General features: G+C 34.2%; 2 protein-coding genes across 2 annotated transcripts; both read left to right on the top strand.

Annotated features, from left to right (window-relative positions):
* Nucleotides 1-4,044: 4,044 nt before the first annotated feature.
* Nucleotides 4,045-10,898, top strand: LOC110101536 (probable chalcone--flavonone isomerase 3). Its single transcript, XM_020829463.2, has 5 exons — nucleotides 4,045-4,186; nucleotides 4,259-4,345; nucleotides 9,883-10,038; nucleotides 10,146-10,372; nucleotides 10,542-10,898. Exons 2-5 carry the CDS (start codon nucleotides 4,261-4,263, stop codon nucleotides 10,701-10,703), a joined length of 630 nt encoding a protein of 209 aa, XP_020685122.1. The 5' UTR covers nucleotides 4,045-4,186; nucleotides 4,259-4,260; the 3' UTR covers nucleotides 10,704-10,898.
* A 12,440-nt stretch (nucleotides 10,899-23,338) lies between these two features.
* Nucleotides 23,339-24,659, top strand: LOC110101530 (non-specific lipid-transfer protein 1). Its single transcript, XM_020829455.2, has 2 exons — nucleotides 23,339-23,756; nucleotides 24,439-24,659. Exons 1-2 carry the CDS (start codon nucleotides 23,410-23,412, stop codon nucleotides 24,446-24,448), a joined length of 357 nt encoding a protein of 118 aa, XP_020685114.1. The 5' UTR covers nucleotides 23,339-23,409; the 3' UTR covers nucleotides 24,449-24,659.
* The last annotated feature ends 857 nt before the right edge of the window (nucleotides 24,660-25,516 follow it).

Below are 25,516 nucleotides of genomic sequence, written 5' to 3'. Positions count from 1 at the left end.
AGAATCTTAGAAAGTTTTTTTTTTTTCATTTTGTATAAGTATAAGCTTTGCCTTAGCTAATTTTTGGCCATTTGATTTAATTTGAACGACTAAAATTATTTTTCAGATGAATCGCCCGGTTATTAAAAAACGGGGACCATTTTAGCGTTTTGATAGTCAAACTGTCGGTTTGATAGCAATTTTATGTGAAATCGATTTTATAGTAAATCATAGCTGTCCGGTTCATGATTCAATCAGTTGAACCAATCCGATATTTAAAGGCTTAATAATAAGTAAAGAAAATGGGATTTTGCCCTCATTTTTCTAAAAGTGCGGCGAGTAATCAGCGTTGGGCCCACGTCAGCTGTTGGAACGACCCGTTTTCAAGTCAAACCTACTTGCCTATAAAACTTTAATATAACATTAAAGGCTTTAAATTCTTGTGTCTATTGGGAACCCACGACAGTAATAGACGTGTCGGGTCTCACCACCAACGACAATTGGCCGCAGGATCAGCCATACATAAGGCTATACGCTCAGAAACCAACTATTCTTATATAGCTTCTAAAGATTTTATTAAATAATTTATTAATATATTACGTGTCTCTTTCATTTTTTTTTTTCCATTCATTTATCATTAAAAAGAAACGTATTTTGAATATTATTTTTCAGAAAAATAAAAAAGATGAGAACTGTCAATTACTTAATCTTCATGTTAATTTTCTAAGCCTAATAATTAATATTTATATATGATTTGAAAATTAAATTGAATAAAAATAATTGACAACCATCTTAAGTCTTGCAAAATTGTATTCGCTTATGTTTATGTCGTACAAATTCAAAAAAAAAAAAAAAAAAGCTTAAAATACGCTACATCAAATTTAGATTTTGCTCATAAATTAGACTAAAATAAATTTATGTAGACAAAATACAAATGATCATTTATACAATGCTGATCAATTAGTTATGATATATAATAAAAAATTCATCTTGATTGGGCACAAATTTCGAGGCAAAATTACGTTAGAAAATTTTTGAAAATATATTCGGGCCATCCTCTCCGATTTAAGCTCACTTATAGTCAAACTGAACGTCTCGAAAAGAAAAACCCAATGACACCAAATTCGACCCAGCATGAGCCCAAATGGGTCCAAATCAAAGGCTTAAGCACTTTTGGAAGTTTCAAAATATAATTTGAATTACCAAACAATTTCCAAACGTGACATGCTTATAGTCGAAATGAGCGGCTCGACAAGACAAATCCAATGAGCTTAAGATCATTGAATTCTAATATCATTAAGAAATTTAAATGCCCAAAGCAGTTCACGATCAAGATGATCAATATCAATTGTCCATTCAAACCACTCCTAACATACCCTTGTTCTACCTCCTATTTATTGGCAATGCTACTCCCAAAAAATTATAAAACACCTCTCATTTTTTATTGAGGGGGACCCCAAGCAAGGAAGAGAAGATAGAGGAGGAAGCAAGGATTTCATTTTACGGTGCCTAACATAATTATCAAACGAGCTAGTTTACAAATTGCTTTCAAAAGTATCATCCCATCCAGCAGACCACAAGTCATCATGAAGCCAATCACATTGCCACTAGCATTGCGTTGGCCACCAGTCATCATTATTATTAGGTTTTGAGTACACTGCATTCATTTTACTTCAAGATAAATAAAGAAATAATTATATACATTTATTTTACACGTATCCGAATAATTTAAAATATTTCAATTATATAATATTTTTGTACCTTATATTCTTTTTATTATGCATTTTTTAACAAAAGATCAATGGAGTATATAATACCTTTTTATTGCAGCATCTTTATATCAGCTTTGGAAGGATAAATATCTCATGCTCATTTGTAAATACATATAAAAAAGGATGGTTTGATAGAAACATTTGCAGAAATACATAAATAAAAATTATACATAAATATAACTATTTTATTAAGAAAATATGTCAAAAAATTTTCACATATCTAAAGTTCCAGATAAAGGGGGAAAATTTTAGGGGTGCCCATAACTCTAATAGGAGGAGAAAGGGGGAGAGTCAAAGTTTTAAGCAGGTCTCATGTTTTGCTTGATGCCCTAATATTCTAAGGAGACCGATTTATAGTTCTTAAGGATCCATAATAACCTAATAATAAACTTATTCCTATTAATAATTCAATTATATTTATTATTAGCATTATTCGCTCATAAATATCTAGCCCTCAAGATTGATCAAATAAAAATAAGAAAAAAATGATGGTTCTACCAAGATCTATATTGTTGGATGAAAGACGAATAAGTATGGACGGATGTTGAAGATGGCAGATCAAATTCATTGCACTAGTCAAATCTAATGGTTGACACATTTGTGGATAGCTCGGATGATGGGATTGGTGGAGTCGATGGTGGAATCAATATCAAATTTGGCAACTGCAAGGATTTTGAAGGTGAATGCTGGTGGATTTTTCATATTTGGGGTGAAGATATCTAGCTTTGGATCATAAAAGGCGAAGTAGTGAACATGATTGGTGATGATATGTTGACATTTGGGATATTGGATAATTGTGTTGCAAGCATAGGGTGTTGAGGATGAGAGATTTAGAAGAGTGTTAGTCCAAGAAGAATATGGCTAGATTTAATGAAGCTTTATAGGTCGTGGATGTAGTTGTTGGAAAGGAGATGGTGAGAGGAGGAGGTAGTGGTATGTTTGGAGGTAAATGACAGATCTAATGTGGGATATAATAAATTTTTGTTGACAGATCTAATGAGACATATCTGAAAATTTCGGATAGGTAGTTGTTGATGATTGTAGGAGTTTTGTGCGAGAATTTGAATCAACATTGATGGATAAGATCATGAAACTAGACGAGGGTACATCAAAGTCAACATCGAATGTCAGTGAGGCTTAACAAGAACACCATTTTTAGAAAATATAGAAAAAAATACAACTAAATAGTAAAATATCGCATTATGAAAATAACTAGATAATTTCTAGCAATTATATAGCGCCATATAGAAGGGTGTGTGGAGGTTTTGGGCAATTCAAAAGAGCCCACTTCAAGTAGGAGGGTGAAGCTAAATATCTAAAGAGATCTCACATTTTGCTTGATGTCCTAGTATTCCAAGGAGGCCTATTTATAACCTTTATGGGCTCCTAGTAACCTAATAGTTCTAATAACAAATTAATATCCATTAATTATCTAATTATATTTATTGTTAATATTTAGTATAAATATTTACAAAGAATATAGGAAAATAAGTACTCTTCATTAATCCATGCCACAATGATTTATAAAACACTACAAAAGGGACAAAGCAACCAATTACTAACTATGAATAATTAGTCAAACATGAAGCTCAATTCTTCCATAATATAAAGGTGAAGTATTGTATGAGAGATGAAATAGAAATATGGCTTCACCTTGAATTTCAATCTTTTAAATTAGTATTTTCTTTTATGTTTAGAAAGAAAGAACTACATTTAAAATATATCCATGCAAAGTGTTAGGTAGAAAGGAGTTCATCTCAATGGAAAGTTTCGTTCTCTCACTTTCATAGCATAACAATTGAAACACATGCTCAATCATTATCTATGACACTATTAAAAAAAGTGTTAAAAACTTTACTTTTGTAACTCTCGACTTCAATAGAATATAATGCCTAACTACTTGGATTAAAGGATCCATGCTTCCACCATCTGTCCTTAGGCTTTGTTTGGAATGACTTTTTTCTGCTTCTTCTTGAAGTAGCTTTATAGTACAAATTTTTTAATTTTTATACTAAAAAACTGCTTCAAGAAGCAATAAGAAAGCTATCCCAAACAAAACCTTAATCTCGTGTCTAGAAGAACTAGCTATGTTTTTTTATAATATATTTTATTATTCTTAGCTATTTGTTGATATTAATATAATTTGTAAATATTATGTATAGCACAATTTCTAACGCATATCTGATAATTTAATAAAAATATTAAATGAATGAAAGTGATATTTCTTTGTAATACCATTTGATTAGATCTTCCATTAACCTTTCATCCCAACTACCGCTTCTTCCGCAGCCCTCCTTTATAATAGCCCTAAAGCCCTCTTTCCTTGCCAAAGTCGCAGCTTATCCGCCTTACTCTCTCTCTCTCTCTCTCTCTCTCTCTCTCTCTCTCTCTGTCTCTCTCGCGCTTTCGCTCTCGCTTCTCTCCCTCCCTTAGAAGTACGGGTTTGAAGTTGCTGTTTGGTTTCCTTCGATTGATTAAATTTGTGAACGATCTAATGGTCTTAACAGGTATGAGTTCGAAGGAGGTGCTGATTGATGGAATTCCTTTCCCAGCTGAGATCACCAGAACCAAGCCATTGGCTTTGGTAGGCCAAGGTACGATGATTACCGTAATGGCTGATTTTGGCTTTGTTTGACACAACTTTTTTATTGCTTGAAATAATTTTTAATTATAAAAATTTTAATTTTTTAATAGAAAGCTGCTTTAATAAGCAGGAAAAAAGTTGTTATGCTTGAGGGGCTGTTTGGCAGCATGCGGGAATTAACTTTAATTGGATTTAAACAATTCAGTAAATCCCATAAAATTCTGCTAGAGTTAAATCTTGAAAAATATTTGATAAGATAAATTTCTCTTAAATTTTATAAAATTTTTTGGCAATATAATTTAGAATTTAAGATGATTATTGATTAATTTATTAAAAGTTTTAAATTTAATTTATATTTTAAATAAAAATTATATATTAATTGTAATTATAATTATAATAATATAATTATGAAATAATTTATTAATTTTAATTTTAATTATGTTTTTAATATTAATTATTATTATTAAATAATTATTATAAATAATATAATTTAAATTTAAATTAATTATCAAATTATTTAAATAATTAATTATTTATTAGTTAAATTAAATTTTAAAATAATTTTAATTAAATTAATTTATTTCTGCGCTATATTTCTGTCTGTTCTACACTTACTGTAGCCGCATATTTGCCATTTTTCCTTCTCCCCTTCTCCACCGTTCGTTGCTCTGCGACTTTGCCTCCTTCGCGTGAGAGGTAGAGTTTTGAACGAGTGAATAAATAACTTCTTCGCCTCCATCGGCGACGTTCCTTCCCGTCTGATCGGAAATCACACCTCCTCGCTGTTCTTCTGTTCTATGGGAAATAACGACGACGACGGGAGCTTGCTCGTTGCGAAGGTAGCCATCTTTCTTCCGTTCGCGCACTTCTTCGGCCAAATCCCGTAAATCCGCCGAACTACCGGATTTTAGTAAATCCGGGATTTACGGCAAAAAGAGCGAAAATGAGGATTTAACTCGCTTGAGATTTAACGGTTCCCTAAATCCTGCTCAAATGCTGCATAAATCCTGTATCCAAACAGCCCCGAAATTTCAAGATTTGCTTTTGAAAAATAATGAGGTTTTTTAAATTCCTTAATTTGTTATATGTAATTAGAAATATTTTGATTTCGAAGTCCAAGGTTTTTCTTGAAACGCCTTGAAAAGTTATAATAAATTTCTTTTTTCATACCTCAAAAAGATTGAAAATAGAACTGTATTTTCTAAGCAAGACACATAGTGCATTCTCTAAGTTTAATATTTTCTTTATATCTATTCTTTACATAAAACATAAATTGTAGCACATGAACGAATTTAAGAAAATCATTCAAAAATGGATTTGACATCCATTTGAAAAATATTTTGTTGATTTTGAGCTGCAATATATAATATCAATATAATAGTTTTCATGTGTAATGAGAACAAATATCTTATTATAATGGGTGTCTTCTTATACTTTGTAGCCTTTAGATACTAGTCTTACTTTCTCCATTGGCTATACAAATCCGCTTCAAATCAATAGGTTTGTGATTTTTTGGAAGTTTGACAAGCTCTCATGTCTCATTGCTTTCTATATTTAATCTTGTATAACTTCTCTTAGAAATGCATTCTTGATTATTATGAAGACAAATGAGATTATTGCTCATTGTTCACCTCATAGGCCTCTTGTAAACTATTAGTTTTTTTTTTCTTAGACTATTTTCTAAAGTTATAGGAGAAAGTTAAGGTGTGTGATATTAAATTTTTTGTATGGTCTTCTTCTCTAAATAGAGGAATATATTTATTGTTTTACCAATTACAAGATCCTTCCGTATTTATTGAAATCCACATCTTGGCTCACATGTAGCTTTCTTGTAATTAGATCAAAGTGTTGTATTCAAATTTGTCCGTGAATCACAACCAACTATACTAAGAACATTGAGTAAATAGAAAGCAAAGAAATGGAGAGAGAGGGAGAAAAAAAATTTATAGCGAGAAAGCTTGGAGATTTCTATAAAAGCTAGCTTGAGCATAAAAAAATTGAGCAAGTTGAGCTCACCCTTGACCTTCTCTTTATAGATTTAGATTGAGGCTTGAGCTTTACAGAATTAATTATATACTTGACTATATAAAAAAATAATAGAAAAATATAAAAATTGTGTAACTTAGTTAGAATGTCCGACTTGTAGTTGTCGTCACCAAGCTATTGAGAAGTCTTTGGCTTGGTGTGTATTTGTGGATGAATAAGTGAATAATCGATCAATTATTTTCATATATAGGAAGTCCTTCATTTGAGTAGTTGTTAGGCCCGACTTCATGGATCATATATGTTATAGTTGATTGATAGGTTGCACTCATTTGCTTTGTGCGAGTGAGCTCTTTGATCATAGTTGGTTTCTTGTGGCAATCATTTGTAGCTGAGACAAAATAGACCGATTTAGCTTAGCTTGAACCCAATTGACTTGGCTTGAATTAGATTGAATTGGTTTGAACCCAATTTTTTGGATATTTGACTGCACATGAAGAATTTTATATAGCGTTAGGTGATAGTATGCATGTAGCAAAGAATAGCAGCTCCTTTTCTTAGGGTTCAAGGGTGAATCTCTTGTGCCAAAAGTTTTATTTAATATTTTGATTTTAAAATATTGAGATATATTTAATGAGAATGCTTAAAAAATAATTATATATGACATTTTAGCTTTTTTTTGTTGTTCTTATATTTGAATTATGCACACTTGTGTTGAATTAAAAGATTTGGTGAGGGAAAATGCTTAATTTTATCATATAAAAGTATCCATATTTATAGATCTATACAATTATAAATAACTACAAAATCATGCATAATTGCCTTAATATAATCCTTCATAAATCAGCCACCAATATATAAAAGTAGATTGGCATGATCCAGGTGGGCCTCCCACGGATCCCCTTGTTGGCCATGGGATGAAAGTTCAAGGGACGACTGAGATTTAACAACGTGATCCAGGTGAGCCTTCCACGAATCCCCATGTTGTTCATGGGATCAAGGGCCAAGGGATGGTTTGGATTTTAGCACTCCCCCTCAAGATGAGGAATACAGATTGGTCATTCCCAGCTTGGTAATTAGTGAAAAAAAAAGAGTTATCGGTCATTACCATAAAGTCCTCCATTTGGTCAAAACATTGAGAGAAATTAACTTCAGACATTGCGGTGGCAAAGGATAGTAATGAATGTTATATCAAGTAGGGCAACAATGAAGGCTGTATTGGTTATAGATGGAATAACAACCAAAAGGGAAGGCCGACAATGAAGGCACAACAGTAGGAAAAAATATGTTTTAGGGTTGCAACAAGCTTCAAGGAAAACAACTGAAAAATGCGTCTCAAGCGACTCAACACTTAGCACGCAAATCTCCTCCCGTCCAATCGAGCTAGCCTTCATCCCAATGTAAATCAATCGTCTGACACCACCTGAACACTTTGATCGACCCTGTACAGGTGCACACAAGTCCTCTTATCCCTTTGGTCTGAGCTCAGGAAGGAGTGCATGTCTTGCACTCTTGCTTGTCCCAGCCCTAGACCCTCATGAGAGGGAAGTCTCAGCTCTTTCCATACACATGCAAGAGGAGGTCCTTCACTCGACTTATCTTTCTTCTGCTCGGTCTACTCTAGACCTTACACACGAGAAGAGCTCTCCTGCTCCATCACTTATCGATCTTGGATGCACAAAGGAAGCAAAATGATCGATATTCTTTAGAATTTCGACAATAAAGGTAAGTGGAAGGACCAATATTCTTCATAATTCTAGCAATGAAGGACAATCGTTAGAACCCGTATTCCTCTGAATTCCAACAATGAAGGTTGGTGTTGGGAACCTGTATTCCTCAAAATTTTGGCAATGAAGGCCGGTGGTCGGAACTAGGAGAACCAACAAGTGCCAACTCCTTCAGGATAGAATAAAGTGCTTCTAATCTCTCTGTAGCCTCACCCTCAATATCCACGATCAACTCCCTACTTAGGGACGTTTCGTACTTCATCATCTGTGTGCTCACCAATCTTTGGTCGCCATAAGCATGCACTGGATCGTAGCAATGAACTGCCTTACCACCAAAAAAGCCATCTTCTTCCCCACCGCGCGCATCGTCTGGGCAACTCCTTGTATCAGGACCATTCTATCGGCGAGCTTCGAATCCAATGAACCGACTTCAGTCCAAATCCGACTGGTGAGGTTCTCAATGATGATTCCGCCAGTAGTAGAGAAGAAGGCAAGAATGTGGGTCACGAAGTGGCGTTCATCCGATTTGAGGGATTGATCTTAGTGCAGAGATCTTGGGAGAGGTCAACTTCTTCTGGTGTCTAGAAGGAGGCTTCGACCTTCTTGTACATCTCCCAGATCTGAGGGTAGCGGATCGAGAACATGCAAAAGCATCGGCATTTGGGGCAAGGATGGACTCTTCGAGTGGAGGATTTGATGGCGTGTACAGCAGCTCTTCAACCGCTCGTTCCTTGCTCGGTTATGCTCTAGCACACGCATGAGTGCTGTTCATCTCCACTTAGGTACACATGCATGCAGTTCGTGTTCACTCCCTCTCTTGATCCTCTTCTAAATTCAGTTCGACCCCTAGGTAGGAACGCACGAGAGCCGCACATAGAAGACTGCAAAGGGGAAGCCCTTTCACTTGCTCGGCTTCCCTGGATGTGAGTTGTAACATTACACAAGAACCAACTCTCCCTCTCTGATGCTCTCGTTTTGAAGAAGAATCGAATACCTTGCTCTAATATCATATTAAATTCAAAGATTTGGAGAGGGGAAATGCTTAATTTTATTGTACAAAACTATTCATATTTATAGGTCTATACAAGATGTCTTAATAAAGAAACAAATAACTGCAAAATCATGCATAATGGCTTTAATATAATCCTTCCTAAATCAGCCACCTAAATATAAAAGGACATTGACATGATCCAAACAAGCCTCCCACGAATCCCCATGCTGATTGTGGGATCAAGGGCCAAGGGATGGCTGAGTTTTAACAGCATGATCCAGATGAGCCTTCTACGGTTTCTCATGTTGTTCATGAGATCAAGGGTCAAGAGACGATTGAGATTTTAACATCTTGTAACCATATTAGTGAAATTTGTAAGAACATGAAAACGAAGAAATAAATCTTTGAATCATCTAAAATTGCCATCTTTTATGATCATCTAATAATTTCTTTTTGATATATTTTCTTAAAACCGTTGACTAAAGCTTTTGTTTATCACACGCTCATATCATTTATGTTTGATTGAACAAATTATTATGTTGGCGCATGATATGATCTTGAACTCTGTTAAATTTTGAACAGAGTTTTGTTAGTTAAATTTGGAACACACCTTGAAACAACTACAAAAGTTGTCTAAAGCTCATTAAACTACTTGTCCCATAAGCTTCCTCAAATTCAACAATGAATACAAAGCTTAACCCACCTTAACCTCAGATGACGATGTTTCTGAGAGAATATTTGAATGTTTATGAAGTAATACTTTTCTTAGTATGAATTTATTTTTAATGCCTCAAAATAAACAGACTTAGATCCATTTATGTTTATTGTTCTTTCTTTTTTTTGCAGGTATTACTAGTGTAGAAATCCATTTTCTTCAGATAAAGTATAATGCAATTGGGATTTACATGGACAAGGATGTCACTCAGTATCTGAAGAACTGGGAAGGAAAAAAGAGAACTGAGCTTGAAGAAGATGACCTCTTCTTTACGGCTCTTTTCTTAGGTTAGAATATTACTCATCATATATCATTTACAGAGTCAACCATTTAATATACTATTTAGAAATTCACTAATTCATTTATTTTACTTTCTTGTGTAAATTTTCCCCAGCTCCTGTGGAGAAAGTTTTTAGAATTGTGGTGATAAAAGAGATCAAAGGCTCACAATATGGCGTACAACTAGAGAGTGCCGTTAGAAATCAATTTGCGGCACTCGATCACGATGAAGAGGAGGAAGAAGAAGCACTTGAGAAGGTTACAAAATTCTTCCAATCATTATATTTGAAGAAAGGTTCTGTCATCACTTTCAATTTTGCAGCATTACCTTCTACAGCTGAGGTAAGAACCTTTGAAATCTATACAATTTAATAAACTTTTCGAATAACAAATCAACGAGAAAATAAGCAAAAAATTAATCTATTAATCAAATTTCAAAAGCTTGATTTTGTTGTTCTAATTTTGCATGTTTTTATAAGTTTTTTTTTTTTTTTTTGTTGTTGTTGTGCAGATTACATTTGATACGGAAGGAAAATGTGAAAGTAAGATCCAAGTGGAGAATGCAAATGTAGTGGAGATGATACAGAAGTGGTACTTAGGAGGATCAAATGCTGTCTCCCACTCTACTGTTAAGAACTTGGCTGCGAAGTTTGAAGAAATCCTGTCCCAATAGTTTTACTTTTTCTGTCTAAATATGTCTTTTCTTTTTTTATTTTAAGTATGCCTGCCAAGATTTGTCTTAAAGCTGCTTTTATGAATTCAATAAGCACTTAGATATCGGGCCTTTAAATCTTCGCTCATATGAGAAATATGTCCCTAAGTGTTTGAATGTATAATTCAATAAAAGCATTGATATTATGCCTTCAAATATTTGCATAAATTGCTCATAATATATGCCAGTGACAAGCCAGTAGTATCTAATAAATAAAAAATGCAACAAGGCTCGGCTACAACAAACAACGGAGCACCACCTAAAAGCCCTGTAGATATTGTTAGAGCAATAGCAAAATTTTGTTCGTTGTCACTATGGCAAGTGCATGATACTTTTGTCTCAGTGAAAGAAGGAGCTACCATGCTTTGTTTCTTTGCGCTCAATGAGAGTAAGAGTAGTATTGATGAATGAGGGGACCTTTAGTGATTGGTAAGTTAGTGAAGTGTGTCATGGATATAATGAAGCAGCCTCTTGAGGGATTGAAAATGGCATTGAAGAGGGTTATGACTGTATGGTTAACATTGTAGATAGTATTTGGATGATGTGGTGAGATATTGAAGTGAGCCAGTTAGTTGACGGTATAGAATGGAGTTTTCAAGTGGGATGGAAAGTCCTTGTTGAGATTGGGATTTGTAGAAAGAGGGTGTGTGAAGAGGTTTGCAGTTTTGCTTTCCAGATGATTGGAGAAGATCGGTTACATTACATGCATGGCTTGGAAATAAGGAATGTGGTGTATGGTAAACTTTTTTTCCAATAAAGGGTCCGATTGTGCCAACTAGATTCATGTTAAAAGTCAAATTAAGGATGTTGATATAGCAGCTTTTTTTGTACCTGTTAGAAGAATATCATGGATCTAAATTAGGATGTACTAGCTTGTTTGAACATGATGGTTGATCAAGAAAGAAGGATTGGCTATGCTAGGATGGAATCGTTATTGCTGTGAACGACTGGAGAAAGTGGCAGACCACTAACGTAGGACTTTTTAATGTTATAGATGGCCTTCCAGAGAGACATATAAGTGCGGATGCTTGTACAACGCCCCGGTGTTGTATACTCGAGCTTCTGGGCACTATGTACTCGATTGCCTCATTGCTGCATAGTTTGCCTAGAGAAAAACCGAGAGCTGAGCGCTCCAAAATCTGGCATTGCAGCGTTGCGCACTCCAAACATCAGTGCTGCAACACTGTCAAACATGCTTGGGAATAGAGAGCGGAGCATTGTGGTGCTCTAAATATAGCGTTGCGACTCTCCAAATCTGGTACCGTAGCAAGGTGAGGCCGGCTGGACAATTTTCTTTATTGTTTTTCATTAAGGGTTGTGTGCCTTGATGGTTGTATTGCATCTCTTGGTTAGTTCGAAGTTAAGAATGGCGCAAGCGTGAAGAGAAATAAGGAGATAGTGAGAGAGAAGAGAGATCTATGCTAATTCTCCCAAATTTTTATAGTGAATTTCTTGGTGTGGTGTGCCTCCATGATTTTTTCCTTATTTCAGTTTTTTTCACGCTAAATACTAGTGTTCATTTTTTTCCATTGTATTTTATCTTTCTTATTTGTTTCGTTGCATGGTTTTACTTTACTCAACAACTATTATCAGAGTCACGTTTTAATTCGAGTAGGAGTAATGACTATCAAAGTAAGATACAAGATTGAGAAGTTCAAAGATTTGGAACTTTACATTCTGGAGGATGCAAATTGAAGATATCTTGTATAAGAAGAAGTTGTATTTACCATTGAATTGAATCACCAAGAAGTCGGATTCAATGACTATGAAGGAGTGAGAGGTTCATGATCGGACAACCCTAGGTTTGATTGGACTTTCACTTTTCTCATTAGTGCATTCAACATTATAAATGAGAAGACTACAGTCAATTTCATAGCTGCACTGACTAAGATGTTTGAGAAGCCTTCGAACTCAAACAAAGTGCATTTGATGAAGTTATTTAATATGAAGATGTTAGACAATAGTTCAATGGCAGAGCACCTGAATAATTTGAGTATTGTGATGGGTTAGTTGTGTTCAGTTGATATCAAGTTTGATGATAAGGTGAGCGTGTTGTTGTTGTTGTTATCTTCATTTCTAGATAGTTGGGATGGACTAATTACTGTTGTGAGTAACTCTTCAGGAAGTTCAAAATTGAACTTTGAGAATATTGTGGGGTTAGTGCTTAATGAAGAGATTTGCAGGAAGGTAAATAGTGAATCTTCAAATTCTGCTTTGAATGCTGAAGTCAGAGAAAGGTTTTAGATAAAAAACCAAGTAGATGAAGATTTTAATCCAAAAGAGAAAAGTCTACTTCATATAAAGTGAAAGTTGCGTGCTAGAACTATGGAAAAAATGGTCACTTGAATAAGAATTGTATTGTTCCAAATAAGTTTAGTGGTGGAGGTCAAGACAAAAATCACTATAAATATATATATCCACTATCCAGAAGTGTTTCAGTCAGATTATATGATTTTTGTCTCTGAATAGTTCTAAATCTTGAGTTATAAATTTAGATGCTTCATTTAATGCCAGTCATAACAAGGAGATGTTCAAGGACTACATAGAAGGTGATATGGACAAAATGTATCTAGGAGACAACAAGCCTTGCAACATCATAGGATAGAGAGATGTTGATATGAAAATGTTAGATGGGTCAACTTGGAGACTCAAGGATGTTAGACATGTTTTTGGTCTAATGAGAAATTTAATTTATGTGAGTTAGCTACAAACTCAAGCCATATGACATTATTTATAGGAGATCCGTGGAAGGTTACAAAAGAGGCCTTGGTTATAATTATGACAGTATTGAAGCCACCTTATATGTTATCAATAAATGATCATATTCTATTGGAGTAGTTGATTAGATGTTGATGGAGGTCTTTGGAATTGAATGCTTTGATCATATGAGTAAGGAATAAGAAAGGTATGTATTATCTTCTTACTAAAGAAAAGCTTTCTTGTTTAAAATCTATAAATTTAGATTTTTATAAAGACTGTATATATGACAAGTAATAAAGGATGAGCTTTTCAAAAATTGATTCAAAAGTAATTTCAAAGAAGTTGGAGTTAGTGTATACTGATGCATGAGGTCATGTATTTATTTCTTATATAGGAGGTTCTCTCTATTTTGTAATTTTTATTGATGATCACAGTAGAAATGTAGGTGTACTACTTAAAACACAAGTCTGATGTGTATGATATTTTCAAGAAATATAAGGCCATGGTTGATAATAAGATAGGTTTAAAGCTCAAATGTCTCAGATCTTATAATGGTGGTGAGTATCGCGATATTAAGTTCAATGAGTATTATGCTTTGAATGGGATCAGACATAAGTTCACTGTTCCAAGTACACCACATCAGAATGGTGTTGTATAGCACCTGAATAGAGTTATCACTAAGCGTGCCAAGAGCATGTGGCTGCATGCTGGTCTACCCAAATAGTTTTGGGCATAGGCAGTGAATAATGTTGTTTATTTGATCAATCATGGACCATCAATTCCTTTAAATGAGGGGTTACTTGTGAAAGCTTGGAGTAGCAAGGAGGTAAGTTTATCTCACCTCAACTTTTTTGGTTATTCATCCTATGTTTATATTGATTTAGGATTTATGAGTAAGCTTAATCCAAAATTTATCAAGTGTGCATTTATTGGATATGACTCAGATGAATTTGATTATAAATTTTGGGATAATCAGAATCAGAAATTCATAAGTGCAAGAATGTTAAATTCAATAAAAATGAAATGTATAAGGATAAAAATGAGAGACTTGTAGATTCCTAGAAATAAGAGATAGAGGATGATGATGATCAAGAAGACAAAGCTGATGATGTACAAATATATATCTTTTCTTATACTATCTATTGTTTACAGATGGTGGTGAACTAGATTGTTACGATGAGGCCATTCAAGTGAATGATTCAAAAGAGTAGAGAAAGTCAAGGATAATGAGTTGCATTCACTTGAATTGAATCAGACTTGGGAATTGATAAAGCTACCAAATGGCAAAAATCGCTACAAAACAAGTGTGTTTATAAGTTTTAAAAAAAAAGTGTGTTTATAAGTTGAAAGAAGAACCTGATGGTAGTAAGCACTACAAGGCCATACTTGTACTTAAAAGTTTTTAGAAGAAGGAACGTGTGGACTATACTGAAATTTTCTCTCTAGTAGTGAAGATAACTATAGTTAGATTTGTGTTGAGCATAGTAATAGAGGAGGATTACATTTAGAGCAGATGTATATAAAGAATATTTCTTCATGGTGACCTTGAGAAAGTGTTATACATGATGCAACCTTAGAGATATGTGGTCACTGGTAAAGATCTAATGTGTAGGCTCAAAAAGTGCCTATATAGGCTGAAGCATGTACTAAGATAATGGTACATGACATTTGATATATTTATGTCAGATAATTGGTACATGAAATGCCAGGTAGATCACTATTGTTTCTTCAAATATTTTGATAACTATTTTATTATTCTGCTTTTGCATGTGGATGACAAGTTAATTATATGGTTAGATATGTAAAAGATAAGATATCAAAGGTATTTGAAATAAAAGATTTGGGTCCCAAAGAAAATTTCTATACGAGAATCAACAGAGATAGAAGTGCAGGTATGCTAAAGCATAGTATGTTAAATATGTGCTTCAAAGATTCAACATGAGTGAGACAAAGCCAGTTTGATCTCTTGGGCAATCACATTTAGCTATATAAGGAGCAATCGCCTAAATCTAAATCAGAGTAAGAACAGATGGAGAGGACTCTATATGCTTTAAGAGTTGAAAGTTTGATGTATGCTATGATTTGTACAAGTTCAAATATAGTATATGCAGTGGGAGTAGTCAGTAGATTCATGAGTTACCCAGACAAACTTCATTGGGAGTCAGTTAAGTGGATTCTTAGGTACTTGAATGGATCATTTGACAAAGCTTTTTGCTTTGGAGATACATGGATTAATCTATAAGGGTATGTAGATTTTGATTTTACTGGAGATCTTGATAGTAGGAGATTGCTGGGAGTTGGGTTTCCAAGTTACAGAAGATTATTGTACTTTCAACCAAAAACCTAAATACATTGCTATCATTGAGGCTAGCAAAGAGATGATATGGTTGTAAAGTTTTTGGCAGGGGCAAAGGAATGTGAAGTTACATAGTAATAGTATGAGTATTATTCATCTAGCCAAGTGTTGCATTCCATGCCAGGACGAAGCTCATCCAGGTTCAGTATTATTTCATCAGATCACTTCTGAAAGATGTTTAGTTATCTTTGGAGATGATTCATACGACCAAGAATCCTTCAGACATGCTGATGAAGACGGTGATAGTTTATAAAACGAAGCGATGTGTAGCTTTAGTTGGTCTTCTTGAAGGATGAGAGCATGGGTGAACCACACTACATGTTATATGATTAATGTTATAGATCAGGAGAAATATTAATTGCAATTAGTTTCAAAGTGAAAGATTGTTAGTTGTGTGGAATATAATTATATTGATCAATTGGGTTATACTATTGCCTTAGACATCAATTTCATTTAGTTGAGCTCTCTCGGGGTACTACTCGATTTTTTTTTTTTCGTACAGTGCCCTAGAGATGTGTACCCAATCATCCCATCGTTCTGTAACTGATCACCCCATCGCTACATAGTTTGCTTGGAGAAAAATCTAGAGCTGAGCGCTACGGTGCTCCAAACACCAACAATTGTATGTTAGAACAACTTTTCTACATGATGATTTGTAAGAAATAGTTTATATGAGTCAACCTAAAAGATTTGTAGAAGGTAATTCTAAACAAGAATGTTTGTTCAAAATGCCCATAAATGTTTTAAAGCATTCCTCAAGACAATGGTATATGTGTTTTGATAATTTTTTGAAGAAGATTGATTTTATCATATGCAAATGTATATTATGTATATCTAAAAGGGCAGCCGATCAAGATGTCTCAATGTATTTGTTGCCATGCGTGGATGAAATCTTAATTGCAAACAAAATTTTACAAGAGACTAATTCCATAGAAGAACAAATATTCATTGGAATTTGAAATGAAAAGACATGGGCCTGACTTGTGTAAGATTTTGGGCATTTGTATTATAAGAAATAGAGAGAAAATGTAACTTTTATTTTTCAAACGAAGTCAAAATGAGAGTTTTTTTTGGAGGTGCAGTAGGTGAAGTTATTCTTGATAATCAATAAAATATTTTCTTTCTTCTAGTTCTTGTAGATCAACGATATTTGGTTGAATTTATCAGCGAGGTAAATTGGCTTCCGGAATACGCTGGATTCAACGAGTCATTTGGCTTCTTGAATTCGCCAAAGCAATTTTTAAATATCTGGCTTGTGGAATAAGCTGGAGCCATTCTTCATTCTGACTTGTCGAATACGCCAACACGGTTCTCTGTTTTTTTTTTCTCGCTGTTCTAACATTCAGCTTTGGGGAGATCCGAATTATTCACAACAAACCTTGAAGAGATCCTTAGAGCAATAAACAAAGAAAGGATAAAGGAAATGGAGAACAGAGTGAAGAAGACGGTTGCTGTAAACTTGTACTCACTTCTTGAGTAACACATTTTGCATGCACTGTAGAATAGAGGCAAAGTATTTAATACAAATTTAGTTACAAAAGAAGCAAAGGAAGATTTGGCTTAGACAGGGTTAGGCATCAATTGTTGAGATGGGTTTGCAGGAAGTTTGTTCTGAATGAGCGGTGCTGATGCAAGAAACAGAGAAGGTGGAATTTATATATTTGTCAATGAATGATTTCATTGTTGTTTCATTAATACCACCAAGGACTTGGGTAAGGAAAAGCTATCATGTAAGTAGGGTTTCATTTGAACTCGGCTCGATTAATGCTCATCTATATTATAAGTAGAGTTGAAGAGCTAAATGAATTAAATTTTAATATATTTAAACTCATTTATTTGTGTTTAATAATAAGTTTATATGGTGTTAGACAAGCAAGTTGCTTGATATGATTCTTAGAAATTCATTTGATAAACAAGAATCTCAACTCACTTATAAATTTCAAAACTGAACTTTCTTTTCAGCAAAATATATAGTCAAAATAAACTTTTTGTTGGGAGAAACTTAATGATATTAAGAGTATTTTGGTTTGAGTTTAAGTAGACTTAAATCAAGTACTTGAAAACATAATTAAAAATTTTATAAGACCATGTGATAGTTGAAATGTTCTCAAATTCTTATATGTTTATAATCGAAACAAGCAGTTCCATGAGATAAATATATTGGATAATTTTGATATTAGTTAAAGTGTTGAAGCATCTACTATAATATAATCAAAGGGGATAAACACAAAAAATTGACATGTGTGTTCAAATTTTTTGTCGAAATGATCACAATGCGTCTTTCAAAAAAGTTATAGATAAGCTCGTACATTTGAGGTGGTTGAGGTAAGGCCATAAGAAGAATTGTAGAGCTGCTAATCTAGAGCTTTGCTTGCCAATATGTGATGTCTATCATCATCCTCATCAAGGCCAACATCAAGTTTCACCATCAAGTCTGATGCACCATCACCAACAACAATGCTGCTCTTAGTTGACAATAATGTTAACACCCAATGTTGCCAATAAAGACAACATCCACCATTAACCTCAACATTAACACCCATCATCACAAAAAAGTTATACATCTATTTTCGAAGCTAATTCTTAAAACCCACTTTTCCACCAAGGTCAATGCTTTCTTGTTTTGTCATTGATCTTCCCTCTCGTACAGAGAACGATCGAGCAAACCATTAGAAATCTCTATAATGCCTTAAGGTTTTGCTTACTTTCACTATAAAAAAAATTACAAATTCCTCTTAAGAGACTTTTTTACTGGAAAACTACTTTAAGAAGCATTAGTAAAGTCGTCCCAATGAAGTCTTAATCGCTGCAAATTCTCCTGAGAGAATTTTAACATTAATTTAAAATGGCATTGAATATACAAGACCATTATAAATCTGTTAAAATGAGATGCTGTACATATATAAAATGAACACAATAAATGATACAAGGGAACCTTCAATTTAGAGCATTTAGGAATGACAACTAGCAATTCTTCAACATTAAATAAATCTTTAGTTCACTTTTCAGGACAAGCACATCTATAAATAGCAAAACTCACGCCTAGGAATACATCATATATAGCATCATATACATTATGCTCATTTATAAATCTATAATGTGAGTAGAGGTGTAAGTGAGCCGAGCCGGCTCGTGAGCTGGCTTGAGCTCGACTCGTTTTTGAGCTCGCGAGCCGAGCTTATCGAGCTCACGAGTCGAGCTCGAGCTCGCTTTCCGACTAACAAGCTGAGCTCGTTAGTGTTAAAACTAGACTCGTTTACACACAGCTTTCACCTTTTGTACTATAGATAGAGATAGAAATTTTTTTATCATTATTTTTTATATCTCTGTTAATAATACTGAACCATTAATAATGCTCATTTTGCTCTAAAATAGATGAATAAATCCGTACAAAAAACCCTTACAATTCTTATTATTTTATTGGCGGTGGTAAAATTAGGTACTGCACCTTAAAAATTATTCAGGATAATCCAACTAATAGATTTTCAATTTATAACACATTTGCCTGTGATAGCAAGGGGAGGGTTCGGGCTATCTGTAGGCAAGCCCAATCGCCAGTTCTATCATGTTGAGTGTGAAAGCACAAGTTTGCCAGCTTGTACCAAGCATGATATATTCTCTTATTCTGAATTGCTGATTTAAGTAGCGTATATAGTATTAATGAATTATCTTAATATTTAAATGATTAGAAAGATGTTTTCAATATTATCAGATCTTCAATTAATACACATAGTGATTATATGCATAGTTAAAATTAGGTGTGTTGCGGTCTGAAAGATTCGTGGCGGTAGAGTGAGTAAACTTTTTGTCTTAGCGATGCACGAATATCCAACACACAAACAGAAAGAGAGAAGTATAACACCAAATCTTTTTACGTGGAAAGCCCGAAGAGGGAAAAACCACGGGGCCTTGCCCAGGTGAAAATATTCCACTAAACATGAATGAATTACAAGGGTTGACCATGATTAAAAAGATGTTTTCAATATTATCAGATCTTCATTTAATACACATAGTGATCATATGTGTAGTTAAAATTAGATGTAATGTGAAGCCTCAACAGAGGGAAGCAAGCATAACCATGAATATTGAATTAATATGCGTCATGCCTAATCATATGATATGAAACATATTAAATTCTTAAGTAGATGACATAACCGTAGAAAGTCGATAGATACCATTTGTTCCTATATGAATTTGATAGAAATTTAAAGATGGATATGCTCTGAATATCATTACAAATAAGAAAATATTTATTAGAAAAAATATGTTATTTACATTCATAAATTCAAAATATTACATCAATATAGTGTATTCATTATCTTTATATAATTTTATTTAAGTGATTGAATCTCTAAAATCTTTTTTTTTTATTAATTAGGATAATTGTTATAATTTTAGAAAACAGTACTAGTGTTTGCAAGTGACCACATCTTCCTCTTGGAATCGATCGATAATCTACTATATCGTTATATTACTTGATTTAACACGTATACTTGCGAATATTAAGTGGATATTTTATAACTTTTTTATATCAAAGATAACCTAAGCTTTGTTAGAGATTGATAAAGCCCTAATTCAGTTCATAATTCTATAGGTTACTCCATCACTCTCATCAGATGCAAATCCGTCACAAGTTTGTGGCATATACTCCGTTGCAAATATGTCACAAACTAAATGACAAAAATTTTCTTCGCAAATCCACCACAAATCTGTCACAAACCAAAGGACATAAATTTTCTTCGCAAATCCACCGCAAATTCCTGACTTTCTGTAGTGCACAAAAAAATTGCCTTGATCAGGCATGAATCTTGATGCAAATATGAATCAGAACTTTCAAAATTAAATTTAGGATCATCCAAGCTTCAATTTCAGTAAACTTATTGTCAAATGAAACATCTCAAGAAGATGAACTCAACGACATCAAAATCAGTCAAATTCGAGTCTAAATGAGCCCAAATCAAATGATCAAAGACAACTTGCATTGAAAGCATTAGAGCATTAATTGGATGACTAATTAATATTCAAATATGACATGCTTATAGTCGACTCAAGCGACTTGACTGACAAATCCAAAGATCCTAAGATCACTCAATTTTGACATCATGAAAGCACTTAAATGCTCAATAGATATTCTATGGTCAAGGGAACTAATATCAGCCATTTGATGGAACACTCCCAACCTACCCCTGATTTTTCCATATTTACTAATCTTGACACTCCCAAAAAATTATAAATAGCCCTCCATTCTTCACATAATGGGGGAGGAAAATGAGAGAAAGCTTGAGAGCTATCTTGTACTCTCCATCCGATACTGCCACAACCAGAGTTATTCCGACTATTGATTACGATCGAACGTTTGCCCATTCTCCAATTATCATCGCAACTCTTCTCAGATGCTACGAACGCAATATCTCATCTCAAATATTATTGTTCAGCAACTATGGTACTTCTGACCACTGTCGCCCGCTGACTACGATCCTTCCGACAATTGTCGTCCACCGACTGTGATCCTTTTGACCACCGTCGTACGCCATTTATGATCCAACTGACCAAATAAATATATATGCCAAGACTTTCTTAAGAACTGTTGCCATGTAATACGCTCTAGAGAGAGATATCATTTGTTATCAATCATCAATATTATATGATTCATTCAAATTGGGCTAGGACCCATAGTTTTTTTCCCTTTTTTTTATTTTTCACTCAAAAATTTTAGTGTCTCCTATGCATGATGCACGTAGCTTACTATAATTGTGTGTTGGATTTACGTACAAAATTAGAATGCTAAATTTTATATATCTCTATCATGGCAAATATTTCAAGATGCAACAGAGCTGAAATTCTTCCCTTATATTCTATGCGGCAGGTTTCAAGTTTTTTTTATTTCTTTCTTCAAAGGTTTTTTTTTTTTTTTTTTTTTTTTTTTTTTCTCTAATTGAAAATTTTGTTGTTTTTGGAATTTTTGTCCTGCTACTGGGAAATATTTGCTGCTCTTGCTTCGACTTCTGCTTCAGTTTGGTGATGCATTTTTTGGGCTCTATGCCCTTCTTGTTTTTTTGCATCCTGACTTTTGCACAATAACGAACACGTCCAACCAGGCCTCCCTATTGTATGGCCTGAATAGTTCTCTTTGGGAGTTGTTCTCTCCCCTTTAACCGCATCAGTTTATGACAACCACAGTCGGATGACCGTAAGTTGTTTATTTTATTTTATTTTATTTTTGGAATGTGATATCTACCTACTGTCACCTCAGCTTATGAGGTGCTTGGTGGCGTAACTAATCCCTCAGCTGACCTAAAAGAGGCACCCATTCCAAATAACCTCATGACCCGCACTTATTGAAACCCCATTTAAGAGGCGCTGTCGTTCTGAGGGAATTCGAACACTGGTTGGGGAGTTCCCAACAGTACTCGCCCACCAACCAAGCTAAACATCGGTGGATACCAACAGTTGTTTAGGAGTCTTTTATTCCTCACATGTTTCTCTTTTACCGGTTGGATTGATGTGGCCTCTAAGTCCTAGGTTGGTGCAAAAAAAAAAAAAAAAGTCCTAGGTTGGGGCACCTCCATTTCTCTTCATTTCATTTTAATTTTTGATGCCTTAAAATTGTTTTTGTTTTCTTTTTTTATGACATTTACACTCTTAAGTAGCACATTTCGTGAATGAATTAGGCTCTGACCCTAATTAAAAAAATTAATAGTACTAATTATAAAAAATTAAACAAATATATAATATGATTCAACTCGCGAGCCGATCTTTGCCAAGTTAGAAACCAAGCTAGTTTAATAAAAGTGCTTGAGCTCATGACTCTATAAACTTGGCTTTCGAACTCATTGTAGAGTTGAGCTTGAGCCGGCTCGTTTGCCAGCATTACTTGCTTAGGGCATCTCCAACCGATAACTTCATTTTTCACGGCAAAGTAACGCAAAACTCCAAAATGGCGTGGTGATGCTCCAATCGAACGCTATTTTAGGTGTTTCTAGGAAGGTAACGATCGCTCTCCCTTTGGCGCGTTTTTCCGGTTGAGAGCACAAAATGGCGTGAGTGAACAGTGCGACGTCAATATTGGCGTCGCACTGTTCACCTGCAATGAAATGGCGGAAGTTTTCGCGTTCGGTTGGAGCGACGGAACGACTCCATATACTCGTTTAGCGTTCGGTTGGAGATGACCTTACAGCCCTTGTTGAGGGCAACTTGAAAATTTTTGAGACACGACACCGCCTTTTCTGCTAACAATTCATATCTGGGATTATTCTATCACATCCCATTACATATATGCTGAAATAAATTATGAAATTAATTGTTGTAGCTAACGTATTATTATACGTTGTAACTTTACATGCAGATAGCCACAGCAATTCTATATTTCTATTTCCGAGCTCCTTTTGCCGCTTACTCTAAAAAGCTTCTAGACCAAAAAACGAAAGCATTAATTAACATTAACTATCACATTAATGAACCCACCAGCTAAACCAACCGACATCACTCCCCATTTCCCTATATATGAAGAACCCAACAACGCCCTTAGCAACACCACCAACCTTTCCAATTCTTCACCATTAGCTCCCACACTCCCAGCGACTACTCCTCTACCACAGCTTCTTAACCATTATGTCTCGTCCGGCAGCGGCGGTGCTTATGGCGGCAGTACTGGTTGCGGTGTTGTGGCCTTCAAGCGAGGCAGCGATGTCATGTTCGGTCGTGTTCCGGAATCTGATGCCGTGTCTCGGCTACCTGCAGTCAGGCGGAAACTCTGCGCCGCCGACTCCTTGCTGTGATGGGATTACTGCTTTGATGGCTCAGGCGAAGGTGAAGGCGGATCGCCAAACGGCTTGCACCTGCTTGAAGACGGCGGCGGCCAGTGTCACCGGTATTAACTTCAGTCTCGCTGGAGCTCTCCCGCAAAGGTGCGGCGTGAATATCCCGTATAAGATTAGCCCTTCCACTGACTGCACTAAGTGAGCATCTCTCCCTTTTTTTGTCTTGTTCGCATGCGTATTATAACCCTATTCATTAAATGTATTTTTTTATTAGTTTAATGATAAATATAGATGCATATTTTTATGTATTGATTTTTGAAAATGAAGTTTCATAATCACAAGAAAATTTATTAAAATTTATTTTTTTAATGCTTCTTAAAGCAACATTTTTACTAAAAAATAGTTTAAGAAACAATAAAAAAATTGTCTCAAGCTCAAACGAAACTTTAGTCACACGGTATCAATTATGAGTATGTATAAAACGCTCAGCGGAGTTCAAATAATTTCTTAGCCATTGTTTAGGATAATTTTAGATAATTAGTTTTTCTTTGATTCAAAAAAAAAAAAAAAGTTTATTAAACAATAAAAAATCATACTGTCATTTGGATCAATTTTTTATTACTTCTTAAAACAGCTTTTTAGTATAAAAATTTAAACTTTTGTCCTATGAAATTATTTTAAGAAGTAATAAAAAAATCATCCCTAACGAAATCTTAATAAATTTATTTGATGTATAACTATACATTTTCATCATTAAAAGATGCTGCTTTTAAGCTTGTAAATTATTAAAATATTAATTGATAAATAATCAAAATTTTATAAAGCTATTGGTTATTTTATCATGATTAGCTGACTAAAGATTTTGGTGACCACTGTGCAGGGTGAACTAAAAGAGAAAGAAGGGTTCTGTGGTAAAATAAAGTGCTTGAAGAGATTCCCTGAGAGGAAAAGCCTTTCCTTTAAATCTTTGCTCGTGTGCTACTTACTGTACTTGTCGTTGGAGTTGTATCTTTGCGTTTAATTTGCTGAGCAAATGTCGTGTTGGTATTGTTCCTTATTATGTTATTTTATGGCTTTTGTTAATGAAATCTTATTAGTAGTTTATGTGCTTTAAACAATCTTCGTTAAATTTAGTTGTGGATATAAGTTATGTATTTATTAACCATGCACAAAATAGATCATTTTATTTTTTGAAGTGTTATTATGAAATTTTCTAATATGCAAGTTAAAGCTAATTTTAATTTTGATGAAGTGTTAAATATTAAAAGAAATTTATTTATGTAATGCTCTCTCTCATCTCACATTCGCCTTTATTACTCATTAGTGAACCCACTGTAAGAGCAATGCAGACCTAAATGGTTAAAGTTTCTCCTAATAGATTAGATTTATGAAATAGAAAGCTATTTGTTGCTAATACACAGCTCACTTTGGTCTGTTTGTTGGGAGCTTGGGCTACCAACTAAGAGGTCTTGGATTCAAATCTTGTGTATGTGATGTGTGTGTGAGTCTGCCTTAATCGGCCAAAAAGACCCAAAAAAAGATATTTGCTACTAAGAAATATTTGCAAAGGTTAAACAAAAAATTTCGGTAACAACAGATTTTATCTTAATTTTACTTGTTAAATTTCTTTTTATCTCAAAAAATTTCTGATAACTTAAAATTTTATTTTTATTAAATTTTGATTAGAACGATTTGGTCCAAATTTTCTTCACTGTTGAAATTCTTGTCATATATAATTATCGTATGTTGGAACATTCATAACGATAGAGCGATGACAATATGAAGTTCTCGTTCAAAGACAGGCCATCGTTGTCTTATGGCACACATTTTCTCGCTAAAGAATTTGATGTGTTTTTAATCCAGGGTTAGAATTACACCAATATTTATATCGGATCGATGCATTGATATCAACTTGAAAAGGTTTGTCAAAATTACGAAAGAGTTAGAATAGGGGCTGC

Source organism: Dendrobium catenatum, unplaced genomic scaffold (genome assembly GCF_001605985.2).
Source record: "Dendrobium catenatum unplaced genomic scaffold, ASM160598v2 fragScaff_scaffold_847, whole genome shotgun sequence".
Classification (NCBI taxonomy): domain Eukaryota; kingdom Viridiplantae; phylum Streptophyta; class Magnoliopsida; order Asparagales; family Orchidaceae; genus Dendrobium; species Dendrobium catenatum.
This window is presented reverse-complemented; position numbering and strand designations above follow the sequence as displayed.